This window comes from Crocodylus porosus, unplaced genomic scaffold (assembly GCF_001723895.1).
Source record: "Crocodylus porosus isolate Cpor-Errol unplaced genomic scaffold, CroPor_comp1, whole genome shotgun sequence".
NCBI lineage: Eukaryota > Metazoa > Chordata > Crocodylia > Crocodylidae > Crocodylus > Crocodylus porosus.
In genome coordinates this window covers 11,646,746-11,662,269 of record NW_017728925.1, presented here as the reverse complement: position 1 = coordinate 11,662,269, position 15,524 = coordinate 11,646,746, and the positions used below count along the sequence as shown (strand labels likewise).

Here is a 15,524-nt window from a genome sequence, read left to right as displayed (position 1 = left end):
GACGGGAAGTATCAGCAAGGGAAGCTTCAGTCATTGCTGTGCAGAAGAAATGAACGCCTGTGACACAGCACAATGTACTGCAGCCGTGTATGTCCCTGAAGACAGGGTGAGTCAGAAGTGGCCCCAAACTGAGAAGAGAGACAAGCTCTTTCAAAGACACACAACCTGCAGGTTCTCCCTCAAAGGCAGTTTTTAATTGACATTATATAAAAAAAAACCATTGGTAGGAAACAATGTTTGAATCCTCCATGTCTAGAGAGGTCACAGTATCCCATACACCAAATAAAGCTCTCGGCATCAGCAGGCAGGTGATAGCAGATTTGATGACTCATGCCCAGGTTTCACCTGCAAGGTCTCGGTACTCAGTGAACCAGCCTCCTGGCTCCAGTAGACACAACACCATCCTGTGCTCTATGTCTGAACTGTCGATAAGACAGGGCCCAAAATGGCTGACTCCAACACGCATTTAGGGACAGGGAGAACACCCCAGAGCACTGACCTGAACAATTCACCAGTTGAGAGAGGATGCATAGCTGCAACATGGGGTCTTGTGGAGAAGATTATGGACTCTTGAGTAAAAAGGTCACACTCTTATCATGGGTAAGAGCAGCTACTGCTAGGACTGGCTACAAGACCCTTCCGGTAAAAAAACCGGTTATCCTAAGATAAAATAGCGGCTTCCTCTGTCTTCTAATCTTTTGGGCTGAGTTGGGGGTATATCAGAGGCACCTCTGATTCTCCACCAAAACCTACCTAGTGAGAAACACGCCAGTTATAGCCACTCTCCCCAAGGGCCACAAGTCCATTTTGAAGCATGAAGGGATAAGACTATACGAAAACAAAACGAAAACTGCACAAGGAGGAACGTGTGAAGATAACAGGCTTCAGGTGCTTTCTGAGTTCAGGAATGCTGGTTGGGACATGGCAGAACTGCATAACACTGGAACGTAAAGGCTGATGTGACGAGATGCCAAGCTGCTACTCCTCACTCCCTCCATCATCCTGCCAGGTCCAACAGCCTCTGCCGGGTCTCCAGCACTATCTCCTCCATCACCTCTGGTTTCAGAATGTCCTTGATCTACAGGGAAAAGACAAAGAGCCATATTCACACAGAAGGATCATTGCAACCCTTACACCTGGGGTGGACAAGACCATGCTGGATGCATTCAGCAACAAATGGCAGGTGAGAGTTAGTGAAGCTAACAGAAATATCAGGGGTTGTGGCCCAACAAAGCTTTAGTGGCCACAGTCAAGGCAGATGCTCCAAGACATCGACAGGACTTCCCTAAGGGCACCATAAAGATTCTTGCATGGACTATTCAACACCTAAAGAGAAGACAGGAGTCCTGAGACCCTCACCTGAAATATTACATACATATTCCTATGCCTAACATAACATGGAGGCAGAACCCACTGGGTGGAAAAGCTGATGGTGAACATGAAAGCAGGCATTTGAGAGTTTGCTGTGTAAAGAGGAAAGAAGACCCTCCGGTATTTCCATTTTGGCTGACAGCACTACAAAAACCAACATGTGTTATGGTGTTTATGGTGCAAAGGGGTGCTGAATGCAAAAAATCCAGCTATAGAAAGTCTAACACCAGGAACCTTCCAAGGACTGGAAAGGGATGTGAGCATGCGAGGCCCACAGCAAAATGTCTGGGCTTCTAGTCCATTGTGCAGCAGGCTGGGCCTCCTCCTCTGCATTCACAGACCCCCCTGCCTTACCCTGGTGCAATTCCATGCCTAATGCTGACACCAGGATAAGACGGGGAAGGGCTCCTATTCTGCCCAAGGCAAGAAACTCACAGGCACTAGTCAAGAGGCAACTCATCTATGGAGCTCAAGTTCAACGTTATCCGATGCAAATAACCCATCCCCAGTTTACCAATAGGTTAAATGGCTTGGATTGGGATGAACTTCTCAAGCAGGGGGTTGGACTAGATGGCCCCTAGAGGTCCCTTCCAGCCCTACTTCTCTTGGATTCTGTGGTTCTATGATTTCAACCTTCTCATGATGTTATTTCACACCATCAAAAGGGTCAGCCTGCCACCACCTACAACAAGAATTCTTTTGTGGGGGAATTGCAGACAACCCCTCACTGCAACTGAAGGCATGCACAAGCCTATTAGGTCTGGCATGAACTGGAGCAGGCCGTGCCCCTGGTAGCATGGAGTGAGGGGGGCAGTGACTGGACTCAGTACCTGATGGGAGAGTGATGCTTCGTAGCAATACAAAATGCTGGTGTCATACAGCATCAGTTTCTGCGTAACCAGAGCCATGATGCAGTTCCGGAGTCGTGAGATTACCTCCCGGTCACCTAAGGAGACTGGCTGGAGAAGACAAAATGAGGATAAACTCAAATTAGAAAGTAAGGGATGAAGTCATAGGGAAATAATAGCAGTCTGCTACTTCCACCCATAGCTGCTATAGAATACAAGTTGTGTCCATGAGCATGGATCTCAAGGCACAAGGAGGCACCAGCACCAAGTGATCTGAGCAGGCTGGGAGCCAGGGATCCTTGGTTCTTTTCACACCACCAAGGAAGAAATAAGGTTTATCTTTTATGGTAAAAGGATTCATGCCAGTGGCATGCTTTGGGAAGAAAGGAACTTGAACATTGAGACAGCTGTCTAATCAACTGCAGGTTCCCCCACTTGTGTTTTTACCTCCCTGCCCAATTGTCCATGTCTTGGGAAATGGCCTTCCAGCCAAGCTCTGGGCAGGAACCCCTTCTGTAGCCCACCAATTTGCTCCTTAAATTGGCTAAGAGTGTTATGCCTTCAGCACATGCCACTGCAAGGCAAGAGATCAGGACAAAGGAGTAAGCTGCATCTGGCAGCAGACTATACCACGCAGCCCCACTGCTGTCATTGTGCAAAGGACAACTGCCAAATGCCAGCTAGTTCACCCCACATCCACAGTGCTAATGTAACACTCCATGCTCCTAAGTAGGAGACACAAGGCGGACTAGTCAATGCTAAAAGGGCTAGGAACTCGGTAGGTTAGTAGATCACTCTGCATGCCTGTAAGTCCACTGATCGTAGGACACTGTGGCTGTGAATTCCACATCTGTGGTCTGCTGGTGACTCCTGGAGAGCTGCCTAGTCACCTGATGCTGGCTCTCGTCAACGTTTCCAGCCACTAATTCCTATTAGTAGCCACTACAGACATAAAGACTTGCACCCCCAGAGCATCAAATCTATGTTGAGCATCCTGCCAGCATGAAGGGGAGGGGAGAAGCTTCCCATGACACTAAAAGGAAATGTTTGAGAGCCCCTGGGTATGGACTTTACCTGTGGGAAGGTTAGTACTTAACCACAGATGGGTCTAGGGAGGTGAGGGGACCTGACTCCAGCAAGGATATAAAAGAACTCCGTCAATAGCTAGTGGAAGACAGGTTGAGAAGGAGGCCGTTGGACACAGCTTTCCCCACCATGACCAGTCCCAAAGCACTGTTCTCCTCACCTCCAGATTGGTGATGAAGCCACCTGCCTCCTCATCTTTCTGCTCAGGAGTGGGGTAGATCCAGATGAAGCCATTGTTGCCGAGGATCACCGAGGCACCACAGGGCAGGTCGTGGAAGTGAGTCTTCTGGCGCTTCACAAGGGAAGGTGAAACCTGAACGAGCACACCCTGGCCAAGCTGAGGAGAAGAGGGAGGTGTGGGACAAGTCATGAGGGAGAGATGTGGAGCCAGGAGCCAAACCAGTGACGCCAGCTCGTTTAGTGGTGTGGAAATGAATCAGCCCCAACTCTTCTGTCCCCCTCTGTGAAACAGGGATGTAAAACCTGGCTGCCTCATGGGGAGCTGGGAGGATTAGCTAATGCCTGTGCACAGCTTTGAAGATACGGAAGGCTCTAAGTGCTTAGTGAGAGCATTAATATCTTGATCGTACCTACACATCATTCATCCCCGCAGAAAAATGAAGAGTGAGCAAGCGGTTCAATTTAGCAGAACATCTTCCCTTTTAATCCAATCGCTGTCCCTCAGCCTTTGTACCCTGAGCACACTTCGCTTTCATCTTTTAAGCGCTAATACCCCAGGTCTCATAATCCCAAAATGTGGCCTGCCCTCCAAAATGGCCTGTTGGCTTATCTCTGCACACAAAACCAAAGATAAACGCCAACTGTGTACAGCCCAAAATAGAGGGTTGAGAAGGGGAAGGCACAAGGCGAAGGGAGGGATGGGTCTGGTTGTTAGGGAAGCTGTAGCCCGAGCATTCGCAGATCCTCTGGGTGGATTTGCAATCTGCACCTCGCATAGCTCCACTGGGTTTAAAATGTGCCTGACCCTAGGAAGGCCATGCAGCAGGAACCACCTAGCATTTTACCTCTTCTCCATCACCTGCCCCTTTCAAAGAAGGCTTTCCTCTTCTCCCTCTGTTGTGCCTCCCTCACACAGTGCAGTCTGCACTACCCACGAAGAAGCTATAGGCATAGTCCCACTCTAGCTATTTAGATATCAGTTTAATGCATGCTCAGTGCTGGCCTATATGCAGCCACTGAAGTCAATGGAAGCAGAACTAAGCCAAGCCCAAGTGTCTTTTGGAAATACCTGCCCCTTGGCCCAAAACCGAGATGGGCTATGCCTGTCTGGCTGACTCTGATGCTAACCAGCTACCACTACATTATGGCAAACATCACCACAGACACAGATCCTCAGGTGACTGTGACCAAGTAGGATCCATCACCTCCTTGTACCAGCGTTCAGAACAAAATTCTACGTGTCTGCTGACAACGGTGCCCGCAGAGGGGCATCTTGCACTCTCACCTCCCTCCTACATGTCAAGGGCCCGCACCCCGCACAGGTTGGAGTCTCCAGCTGTTGGGACACAGCGATTCCCTGGCCAGTTTATCCATTAGGGTGGGCACCTCAAGCATTGTCTCACCACCGTCAGATTTTCTTCAAAAACAGGGTAAGGCACTGGATCCCAAGAAGCACAGAGGTCCAAATGCTAACTCACCTTCCCATATTTCAGACTCCGGGTGTGCAGAGATACAGCCCCATCAGAGAACACCGACTGCACTTCCGCCTGTCAGTGCTCTTTAAGGAAACAAACAGCCTGCAGGGAATCAGACCTCACCCTTGCTTCCCCCACCTTCCACAGACAATGGTGGACATTTAGGGAGGTCCCCTTTGCCCCAATCCATCCCCACCTACGGGAGGGGGGGAGAGGTCCCTCCCTTTGTCAGACCAGCCTAAGACTCAGAGCTCAAACCAGTCTAAGGCTCAGAGTCCAGTCTACCTGCTCAGCCTGGTGGCCTCACACCAGGTTAGAGTCAGAGAGGTGGACTCTCCAACCTGAAGACACCTCAGGCCCACAAGAACTGCAAAAGCATACACAGATCAGTGATTCAGCCCTCTCCACCCCAGCCAGCACTGCAACCAGGGGTAACTGGGGAGAGCAGTAAACTGGAGGTAAAAGGCTTAGGGAACAGCACCCAGGCCAGGCCAGGCCCGGCCCAGCCCAATAGCCTGAGCCACTCAGGGTCTTAAGCACAAGGCCCCCCACCATAGCAGGCCAGTAGATGATCCCAGCCTTCAGAAACAACCTGAAAGTGGTTTCCCTCAAGCAGTCATCCTAGAGGAGATGCACTCTTCAGTCAAGCAACTTCAGAGACTCATACGGGAGCTATCAAATGCTCCAAACCCCCAGGTTCTCACTATGGAACAACTACTTCTTGGGGACAAAGGAAACTAAAAGCCAGAGAGAGCCAGTGAGGAGGAGAAACACTCCTCTTCATTTCAGGCTAATGTAACACTTCACGCCGCCCACCCTGCTCCACCTGCCCTGGGCAGTAGTGGGCCGGAGAACCCTTGGGTAGGGTTCATCCACAGTAATCCTGTTGAATGGCTGGGGTTTGGCGATGAACTCAGGTCCCACCCAGGCTTCTGCTGCCTGTCTGCAAATGAAGGAAGGATACACTGATCAGGTCTCCCTCCTGCAGGTAGTCCCTCATGGCCAACTCATCCTCTGCCGATCTCCTCCTCTGGAAAACATAAAGGGACAGAAAGTGACCCCCAGCCTCCAAACAGTAAGACCTAACCAGTCCCCAGCCTAATTCTTCCTTCCATCTATCACCTAGGGGAAGCTGGAGAACAGGTTCCTTAGATCATCAAGGACAGCACCCATTCCTCTGTCTTAACCCTGCCTGCCTCTCCCCATATATCTAACAGCCTTCCCAGGGAGGTCCTGCAGCTGAAAGCTTCTGGTGCAGATAAGGTGCCAGACAATGTATCAGAGGACCAACTCTGAACCAACCAGGGTGAGGGGAGCAGACAGGATGGGAACCAGCAGACCTTTCTTAGCTCGGTGCCACAATCCCAACATAATATAAAATCAGTGACAGCCTAGAGGTGCCATGTAATGGATGCATCTTTCCCAGGAGATGCTGTACTGCGAGTTTTAGCTACATGGAACTCATCCAACAGGGCACGCTAGCTCAAGGTGGAAGGGCCTTGCTCCCTTCTCCTCCATGCTTAATGCCCCCTCAGCACAGGCTCAAGTGTGCAACTTCTCTCAGGGGAACTCTGCACACCACAGCTTTCATCTGGGACCTGGGGCTGCTCCTGCCCTCTCTCCAAGGCCAGACTCAGAGTCCCATGCAACACTGATGCATGGACTAGCTCCATATGGATGCTACAACTCTCAGCAGCCACTCGGAAAAAAGCTTTGTTGCCTCACAGCACACCTCAGTGCCCTGCTTCTCGTCTCAGCTGGTTGCAAATGGCAAGAAAGAAACACAGCATCATACAAGCTGGGCTTCTACTCACCAGCTCCCCTCCCGGCAGATTCATGGACGAGAGAAGCAAGACTGAATCCAGCCTGGAGTTTGTCTCCACCTTCCACCGTTTCTGCTGCACCTAAGGCGGGAAAGAGAAAGAGGTGGGAGAAATTCCTCTGGCTGGATTGCCGACAGGGCCTCTCTCTGTCCAGCAGGACCCTCAAGAATGTAACCCAGCCCATGAACAAATAAAGAGGAATAACTGAAGATCTGTCTTGTTCTCAGCACACATGAACAACATTAGTGCCCTTCACTTATGGTGCGAGTGCCCGACTCATATTAGGGCATAACGCCCTGCCAGTTCCAATATGCTGCCTGTTTACAGCGTAGCAAACTGATCGTCAGTGTAAGAGCCAAGTGCTTAAATACCCTTTCAGCACCACTGCCTACTTCATAAATTACCTGTGCTCTCTAACTGCCCCAGAGACAGTGGAGGGGAAGCAGCTATTAAAGGGCTGCTATTTGAAGCCTTGAAAATAAAGCAGATAGCTGGTTTCATGGCTACTTTTGCCCCTCCTTTTCAAGGCTTTTAATAGCAGTCCTGAAACGATCAGACTCGGAAATGAAAAGAGCCTGCCAGTTTCGGGGCTGCCAATGCCGCGGCACTGAGAGCTGCTGTGTGCTCCTGAGCACTGATCAGCTCCAACACAATTCCAGGTAAGACTTTTTCAGTCTCAAGGCTATTCTCTTAAACTCAGTACACTCTAAACTCACCTCCTATGCACCCAGAAAGAGTATTCCTGGGGGAGCAGATGTAGCACCCAAAGCTACTTGTCATCTCTGGCTTTTAAATTACTGGTTATATTAAGAACATCCTAGTAACCAAGGAGGCCAGTGCTGTCCTGGTTTCAATGGCAGGTCCTGCCTTGCTCAAGGTCTCTCAGCAGCACAACCTGGAACCAAACTCAGGGGCTTAGGCCATGCCACTACAGCTACGGGCTGAGCTTCCACAGCCTTTATGGTCAGACTGTAAAAGATCTGATTGCTTAAGCTGCTGGGTGCACCTGGATCAGACACCCCGCTGCAAACAACAGTCTGATTATCTTCCCCCTTGGCTGGGGTTGTGCCCAGGAGCACATCTGATTTATAACATGTAGGACAAGGGTAACTGGGACAATATTGTGCATCAGAGAAATCAAGTCATTCATACAAAACAGTGACTGGAAACCTCTGGGCACTTTACCTCTGTGATTCTCCCAACCACGATGTCGCCAACTTCACCGTTATACCTGGGCGCAAGAAAAAAAGGGAAGCTGTTCACACTGGATGCAGAAACCGCTCTCAGCTCAGCTCCCCTTATCAGCACCATGGTAATTAAACACAAGCAGGGACAAGCTGGCACAGGTCCCAATAGCGCAACCTGCTTCAACTCTAGCACAGTACCCCAATACAGAGGCTTTTTTCCAGCAAGTTTTAACTGGGCTCACCAGAAGTGTAAATGAATTAAATTTGCTGGGCTCTGCTACCCGAGAGGTCAAAGCGGACAATCGTGCGGTCCCTCCAGGTTTTAACAGTGACAAGCAACGTGGGGCCTGGTATCACGAGGATCAGAATAGGATGCAATTTAATAAAAATAAGTGCGAAGCGCTGCACCTGGGGAGAAAGAATCACCAAGACACCTCCAGACTGGGAAGTACCATTCTAAGTAGCACAGCGGAGGAAAGGGATCTGAGTCACAGTCGACGCAAAAACGAACACGAGTCGCCAATGTGACAAGGTAATAAATAAGGCTAACTGCACTGTCTGGCATTAGCAGGTGCAAGCAGGTCAAGGGAGGCGATACTTCCCTTCTGCGCAGCATTGGTGAGGCTGCAGTTGGAGTAGTGTCCAGTTTTGGGCGCTGCACTTCAAGAGGGATATAGATAATCTGCAAAGGGTCCGGAGGAGGGCTACTCATATGGCTGAGGGCCTGCAGGTAAGATCCTACAAAGACAGACTGACGGACCTGAATCTCTTCAGCCTCTGCAAGAGAAGGCTGAGAGGTGATCTTGTGGCTGTCTATAAGCTCATCCGGGTGGGAGTGGGGGGAATAGGGGATGCTGTGTTTACCAGGATGCCCCTCAGGGTTACTAGAAACAACAGCCACAAACCATAAAGGAGCAGATTTAGGTTGGACATCAGGGAAAAATTCTTTACGGTGAGAGTTACCAAAATATGGAATGGGCTTCCCAGGGAGGTGGTGCTTTCCGCTACCTTGGAGGTGTTTAAAAGGAGATTGGACAAGCACCTGGCTTTGCTGCCCAGAGCAGGGGGTCAGACACGATGAGCTAACAGGTCCCTTCCGACCCTAGAAACCTATGAAATCACCTCTCTGGTTATGCCATTTGGATGTAGATGGCAAATGTGATCGCATCCTTCGCCCTACCGGTTTCGACTGCAGGGCGCATGCAGAGACCCATCCCACCCCCACCTCCAGCACCCGTCGGGGGAAGCCCTGCCTTAGCAACTACCCCAAAGCGATACCCGGGCTCCGGGCCGGTCTAGCAGGCACCTCATGCCTCCCCGACCGACGGTGCTCACCTGGTTTTCAGGGCTTTGACGCAGATCAGCTTGTTCACTCGCTCCACTGCGCCGGCCACGGACGCCACCAGTTTCTCCTCGCCCATGTAGGTGCCGTGGCCCCTGCCGAGGAGAGAGTACGTGACGCGGAGGGCCCCGGAAGGCTCCCCTGCCCCAACATGAAGCAGGCTGGGGTGGACCCCCAGCAAAGAAACCCCCTGCCAAGGGGGTCCCATGTGTGTGCAATGGGGTGGAGGTGGGGGCAGGGCGGGACACGGAGGGACAGGGGTAACCCAGGGCCACCCCCACACTGGTACGGGCTGAGGGCCGCCTGGCAAAGCAGCAGCTCTGGAAAAAGGGGCCTGGGGTTACAGGAGACACGAAGCCCACCCGGGGCAGCAGCAGAAGTCCCAGAGGCCCCATCCCATGCACCCTCACCCCCACCAAAAAAAAAATACCCCAGAGGACATTAGGGAGCCTGCCCCTCCCCACCTCATGTAGCCCGTGTCCGTGGTGATCGTGTCCCCCGGCGCCACCAGGTCCCTCCCGCTGCCCCGTGCCAAGCCCTGGCCCACTAGCTTGCGGGCCACGGGCAGCCGGACCTCCATCGCCGCCATTCCGACTCCTGGCAGCGCGGCAGCTTCAGGCCCCTTGGGCTCCACGGGTTTCCCGCCGCCATGCCAACTGCTGGCAAGAGCACGTGTGCGGGCTCCCCGCGCCGCCATCTTGGCTAAGGGCGGAACGGGCGCGGGGAAGCCATGTTGGGTCCGGGCAGGGGAGGCGGAACGGCCTTCACTGCATTGGGTGTTGAGGGAAGGCCGGTGGGCGGCTCCATCTTTAGTGGTGGCAGGAGCTCGAAGAGCTTTGGTGCCCCCCAGTGCTGGCTGTGGGGAGCTCCCAGGGTGAGGTCACATGCTCCAGCTTTGCCCCCAGGGCAGGGGGCTCACAGGGGCAAAGCTGGCTCAGGCTCCCCCTTGCAAGGGGGGAGCCTTGCAGGGAGGAAAAGTGTCCAGTCCCACCAGGAAACAACTGGGGCAAGCACATAAGAGCCAGCTCCTCGCCCAGCCCGCTGCCACTGCCCGGCTCGGTCCTCATCTCCAGCCAGCGCATTTGCTCCTCCAGTGCAGGATGGTTTGGACAGGCCTTAGGCAGGTGCTCGGACTAGATGTGGCCTCTGGAGGTCCCTCCCGGCCCGACTCCTCTACAGGTCTATGAATAAGCAAGAAAGAATCCGGCCCTCGCGCGCCCGACAGGACAGGGCTCTCACGCTGTCCTGCATGAGACCAGAGCCTGCTAACACGCTCCCTTGGGAGAGCCTGCAGGCATCGTCCTGCTCCAGGCCGGCGGCCTGCCCGGTGGTGAGCACCACGCACCACAGCTGCATAACGCTCGGGTTGAGGCGGCACTGAAACACCCTCTGCATGTCCGATCTAAAAGGTTAAGGCTGCTCCAGACATAAAAAGCCTGGCCTAGACCCTCACACCAGGCCAACAGGCTCTGTGCAAGCCTGCGCTAGCATTCCCCAGGCCTGCGCTGTGTTATACAGATGGGCATGTGGTTGTAAAGGCGAGTGTTGGCCAGAAGGAAGTGGGAAACGGGCGCCGTCCAGTGCACTTCTGTGTTAAGGACATGTTTGCTGTGACTGAACACCTGAGGCTTGATGCCTTTCATTTGCACAGGTGCTGGTGCACACGTGAGCATCTGGGGTGGGGGCGTACATACGTGCAAATGATTTTCCTCCTATTTTAAAGACTACTCTCTTTCAAGATGCAAGGATTATCCTAGACAAACGGCAGGTCAGGACTGATCAGTGCTTCGTCTGAACTGTGTGCAGTGCAGCAGAGCTGGAGGAGGCAGATTCAGAGGCACTTTTGATCATCAGGTCTGACCTCATGCATTGCACTGGCCAGGGACTCGCCTTCAAGGGACTGCTGCATCTTGTGGCTGAAGGCGTCTTTTAGGAAGGCATCCAATCTTGCTTGACCCCAAGCAACAGCAAATCTCTTGCTTCCCGTAGCAAGCTGTTTTAATGGCTTGACCCCCAAGCAGCAGCAAATCTCCCCTGCCCTTTGCAAGCTGTTCTACTGGCTAAGGACACATGAGCAGGAACTTTTGTTCACTTCACTCCAACACAGTGAAGAGGCATAAAGGATGTAAAAAGGGAGTAAAAAGGAGAAAAAAGAAAGTAGAAAAAGGAAAAGGGAAGTAAAAAGGCAAGAAAAGAAAGTTAAAAAAAGGAAAATGGAAGTAAAAAGGAGAAAAAAGAAGGTAGAAAAAGGAAAACAGAAATAAAAAGGCAAGAAAAGAAAGTAAAAAAGGAAAAAGAAAGGAAAAAGGAAAAATAAAGTAGAAAAAGGAAAAAGGAAATAAAAGGCAAAAAAAGGAAAAAAGGAAAAAGGAAGTAAAAAACAAAAAAGTAGAAAAAGGAAATAAGGCAAAAAATGTAAAAAAAGGAAGTAAGTAGGTGAAAAAAGAAAAGTAAAAAATAAAAAGGTGAAAAAGGAAAGTAAAAAAGGGAAAAGAAAAGTGGAAAAAGGAACTAAAAAGGTGAAAAAAGGAAAAAAAAGAAAAAAGGAAGTAAAAAGGAGAAAAATCCAGGGACCCCCTTCTAGCCGATTCCCCGTGCCAAAGCCAGCATCAGGCTGCCCTAAAATACAGCAAAGCAGAAAAGTGTCTAACGATTCACAACCTAAATGATAAATGTTCCAAGTAATTTTTATTTAGAATACAAGAGAGAGAGCGGTACAAAGGTATTTACAGCTGTGTACATATACAATCAAATAATATATAATATCAAAGTTTTGTAAATAATGTTTTACATAAATATGTACAAAGTTAAAGTGACAGTTGTTTTCTGGAAGTAAAACACAGTTTGTGAAAACTCTATACATCTCATACTTAGAATTAATATTATAATAGCTTCTCTTCCACGTTATTTTACAAATCCCCCTCTTTGCCTGGGTTCGTGACTGCGGCAGGCCTCCAGGAGGCGCTTCGGACTGCGTTCGGGTTGGGGCTTGCCCGAAGGATGGGTTTCTCTCTGGTCTCCAGAGGGCAGTGGAGGGAACAGTTTCAATGGTCCCTAAGGAAAAGAAGGGTCTGCTGAAGGACCAGCGTGGAGGGGTGGGGGGGAGCTGAGGAGCTGAAGGAGAAGCGAGACCAGGCGTGTGTGTGCAGAGGAAGGGCTTGCACCCTGGGCAAGGGGAGCTGTGCCCGCTGGAGGTGCCTCCACCCAAAAACATCCCGCACGCGGGCTGCGCCACTCTCTTGGTGAAACACAGACATTGTGTTTCCTGAGGGCACTGCAGGGCAAATCTTTTACCAAGGGGTTGGCGCTGCACCTGCCTGGGCAGGACCTCAGCCCCGGGTACCGTCTGCCTGGTTTCACACATGCAGAGTTGACCGGAAAAGCTGGGGGCATGATTCTGGAGCCTGGGTTGAAGTCTCTGGGAAGGTCTCCCACCCCCCAGACACAGCAGAGCATCCTCGGCGGTGCTGACCTGGCAGGGGGACGTTCTAGCCTGCCTGGCAGGAGGCACAAGTCGGTCCTGGCTGCAGAGCCTCAGTGGAAAGGAAGCTGCCCGGCATTGCTCATGCTGGAACTGGGGTTCTCCAGTGCGGGCACAGTGTTAAGGCCAAAGCTATCACGTGCTGAAGCAGGTACGGCTGCATGAACCCCAGCAGAACTGTGCCAGCTCGGGCGATGGGAACAGGGCCTCCGATTGGCATTGTCTTGAGTGGAGGGGGAGGAAAGGAAATGGGAATTTTTCTTTCCTTCCTCCCACTGCACGAATGCAAAACCTGGAGGGGGGTGGGGAATCCAGAAACCTGCCTCTTGACTCTACCCACCCACTTCTACTCCAAGTCTCAATCCTCAGCATATTAACCCTGCCACGCTCCTCTGTGCCACTCGCTGCCTAATGGGCAACAAAGAGAGTCCCCAAGCCTCCTCCTTGTCCAGAGACTTAGCTCCCTCTGCCCAGGAGAGACCAGTGAGAGGAGACGTGCTGATGGGGTGATTTTGTCCCAGTGACACATCACAGGGAAGCCACACGAGAAGAGCAATGCTTCAAGGGAGGGGCCCCTCCATCAGCACGCAGCATCATCAGCACGCCCGCCCTGCCCCTGCTCTCCCCACTGCCAGCCCTGCCCCCAAGGGCTGATGCCAAACAGCTCGTCAACAACCCCTCCGTGCCAGTCTCCGGCAGCTGGCAAGAGCTGCCCCAAACCTGGCCATCAGTGGGGGCTCACAGCACCATGGTGGGTATGTGATGGGCCAAGGAGGCCGGGTGGGGCACGGGTAAGGCCGGGGAGTGCGACTGCAGGGAGGCATTGGGGGGCCGGTGCCTGGCGCTCTTCTGGTGGGCCCGGAGCCCGGCGAGCTGGGAGTAGGCACTTTGGCAGACCTGGCACTTGTAGGGGCGCTCGCCGGTGTGCAGGCGGACGTGGTTGCGGAGGGTGGAGGACTGGCTGAAGCGCCGGTTGCAGAAGCGGCAGACGAAGGGCTTGTCCAGCGTGTGGATGCGCATGTGGGAGCGCAGGTTGCTGCGGGAGTTGAAGCCGCGGTGGCAGATCACGCAGCGCATGCGCCCCGTCGTGCTGGCCCCGCTGTCCACCGCGTGGAAGTCCTCTGCGTGACAAAGCACACGCCACAGGGGTCAGCTGCCACCCTCGGCCCTGGACGCCCTGGGGACCCCTGAGCCTGAGCCACTCGCTCCCCTCCTCGTGCCTCGATGATGTGGCCTCTACATGTGGGCTGAATCAATCAACGTGAAGCACCTGTCACATCAGTGCCGTGCAGCTCCTGCTCTCTAAGGAGCGCTGTGTACATCGGGGCACTGACAAACGAGGCCTCCCACCCCCAGGGAGGAAGCCATCGTCCTCTCCTTGGTATAGGTCACAAGCGTGGCGGTGGGGGTAGGCCAGAATAGGAGCCAGGAGGCCTGCTGTGCTGCCCCGAGCAGTTAACTTTGGATCACAGGTGCTGAGCCCGCTGGCCCTGCTTTCTACCATGTCCTTCCCAGGGGCTGGCAGAGGCCAGGGCGCCAACATCTCGCAAGGATGGAGCAGTGCCATTCTGCCAGGAAAGAGCCTTTCACCCCCACCCTGCCTGAGAAGCAGGCTCAGTCTCACTTTGCATGGGATGTTTGTCCAGCAGCATCACTGGCCTGCTCTGCTCTGCTCTGCTCTGCAGGTGCCTCTGGCTAGAATAGCCCGGGGTCTCAAGGTCAGGACGTCAGAGCATCGGCAGAGCGGAGCAGGGACCAGTGCAGTGGATGCATGCAGCATCTGTCTGCCAGCTCCAGGCAGCACATCGAAGCCCTCCTAGCCCTCGGCCCCATGAGAAAGCCATGGAGGTGGAGGCAGGGCTTGGCTGTGGGGAGCAGCTGGGGGTGGAGGTCCCAGCTGGCAAGAGGACTCACACCCTTGCTCTTGTCGTTCTCTAGCGGAGGAAGGGGGAAGCCTGTGCTGCCTCTGGACCCACCCGCCTGTCTGCGGGCCCTGGCCGTGCTGCGGAGAAGCCCACCCTGCTCGCTCAGTGCCCTCGGCATGCTTCCCTGCCGTGTTCCCAGAGTGGCGGCAAGGGAGAGGGACCCTCTGCGAGCCCAGAGCATGTCTGTGCCCATTACCCCCGCTTCAGGGAGAGCAGGAGCAGGGGGCTTGGCTGCGAGTGCTACAGCAGAGGCTGCTCCCCATGTCCCCTCCGTCCGTCCCCATGGAAAACAGCAGGAGCAAAGAAGCAGAGGATGGGAGAGAGGACCCTGCTCTGGCACCCTGGGAAAGGAAGGGCTTGCATGGGATTAATGATGGGGAAATGGGTGAGTCGGAGATGAGACCAGGTGTGCCTCCCCAGCCCCTGGCTGAGCAGGAGTCATCGCCTTCTCCCCAGCACCCGAGGAGGGAAGCATCACCTCACCTCTGGCCTTGGAGGCAAGTTTTCCCTTAAGGGCTCAGCAGGCAAAACAGCAGTGTCCCAGGCAGGCTGCTGTGGGGGAAGGCTGGGAAGCGATGCTAAGACCCACCAAAGTCCTGGGGAGCTGCTGATCTTTATGCTCTAAATAGCTGCCTCTCCCTACAGGGCACAGAAGGGTGCTGGAGGTGCCAGCCTGCTGACAGGGACCGGCACAGATGGGCTGGACAACAACAGTGACTTGGATGACGGGGTAGAAAGCACCCTGTTCAAGTTTGCTGATGACACTAAGATGTGGGGGGATGTGGGTGCACCAGAAGGGTGCAATA

The 15,524-nt window shown here is 53.2% G+C and overlaps 2 protein-coding genes across 2 annotated transcripts in view; both read right to left on the bottom strand.

Moving 5' to 3' along the window:
* Nucleotides 1-708: 708 nt before the first annotated feature.
* On the bottom strand, nucleotides 709-10,024 carry EXOSC2 (exosome component 2). The gene is made up of 9 exons (XM_019540806.1): nucleotides 9,777-10,024; nucleotides 9,306-9,407; nucleotides 7,969-8,014; nucleotides 6,775-6,864; nucleotides 5,925-5,990; nucleotides 4,964-5,032; nucleotides 3,466-3,642; nucleotides 2,202-2,330; nucleotides 709-1,078 (listed from the first exon to the last, which is right to left on the bottom strand). Exons 1-9 carry the CDS (start codon nucleotides 10,007-10,009, stop codon nucleotides 998-1,000), a joined length of 993 nt encoding a protein of 330 aa, XP_019396351.1. The 5' UTR covers nucleotides 10,010-10,024; the 3' UTR covers nucleotides 709-997.
* Nucleotides 10,025-13,531: 3,507 nt separating this feature from the next.
* Nucleotides 13,532-15,524, bottom strand: part of PRDM12 (PR/SET domain 12) — an 11,497-nt gene continuing 9,504 nt past the window's right edge. Inside the window, exon 5 of the mRNA XM_019541136.1 lies at nucleotides 13,532-13,914. Within this exon, the coding sequence (XP_019396681.1) occupies nucleotides 13,532-13,914 (383 nt within the window). The remainder of the gene's footprint in view (nucleotides 13,915-15,524) is intronic.

What these genes read in the sequence shown, in the direction of transcription:
- EXOSC2 (XM_019540806.1), bottom strand. Translation starts at nt 10,009, where the DNA reads ATGGCGGCGCGGGGAGCCCGCACACGTGCTCTTGCCAGCAGTTGGCAT. An exon ending in ATCTGCCGGGAGGGGAGCTG is followed by an intron (nt 5,991 to 6,774) that starts GTGAGTAGAAGC and finishes TATGTTTTCCAG; the next exon opens with AGGAGGAGATCGGCAGAGGA. An exon ending in GCTTCATCACCAATCTGGAG is followed by an intron (nt 2,331 to 3,465) that starts GTGAGGAGAACA and finishes TGTCTTCTCCAG; the next exon opens with CCAGTCTCCTTAGGTGACCG.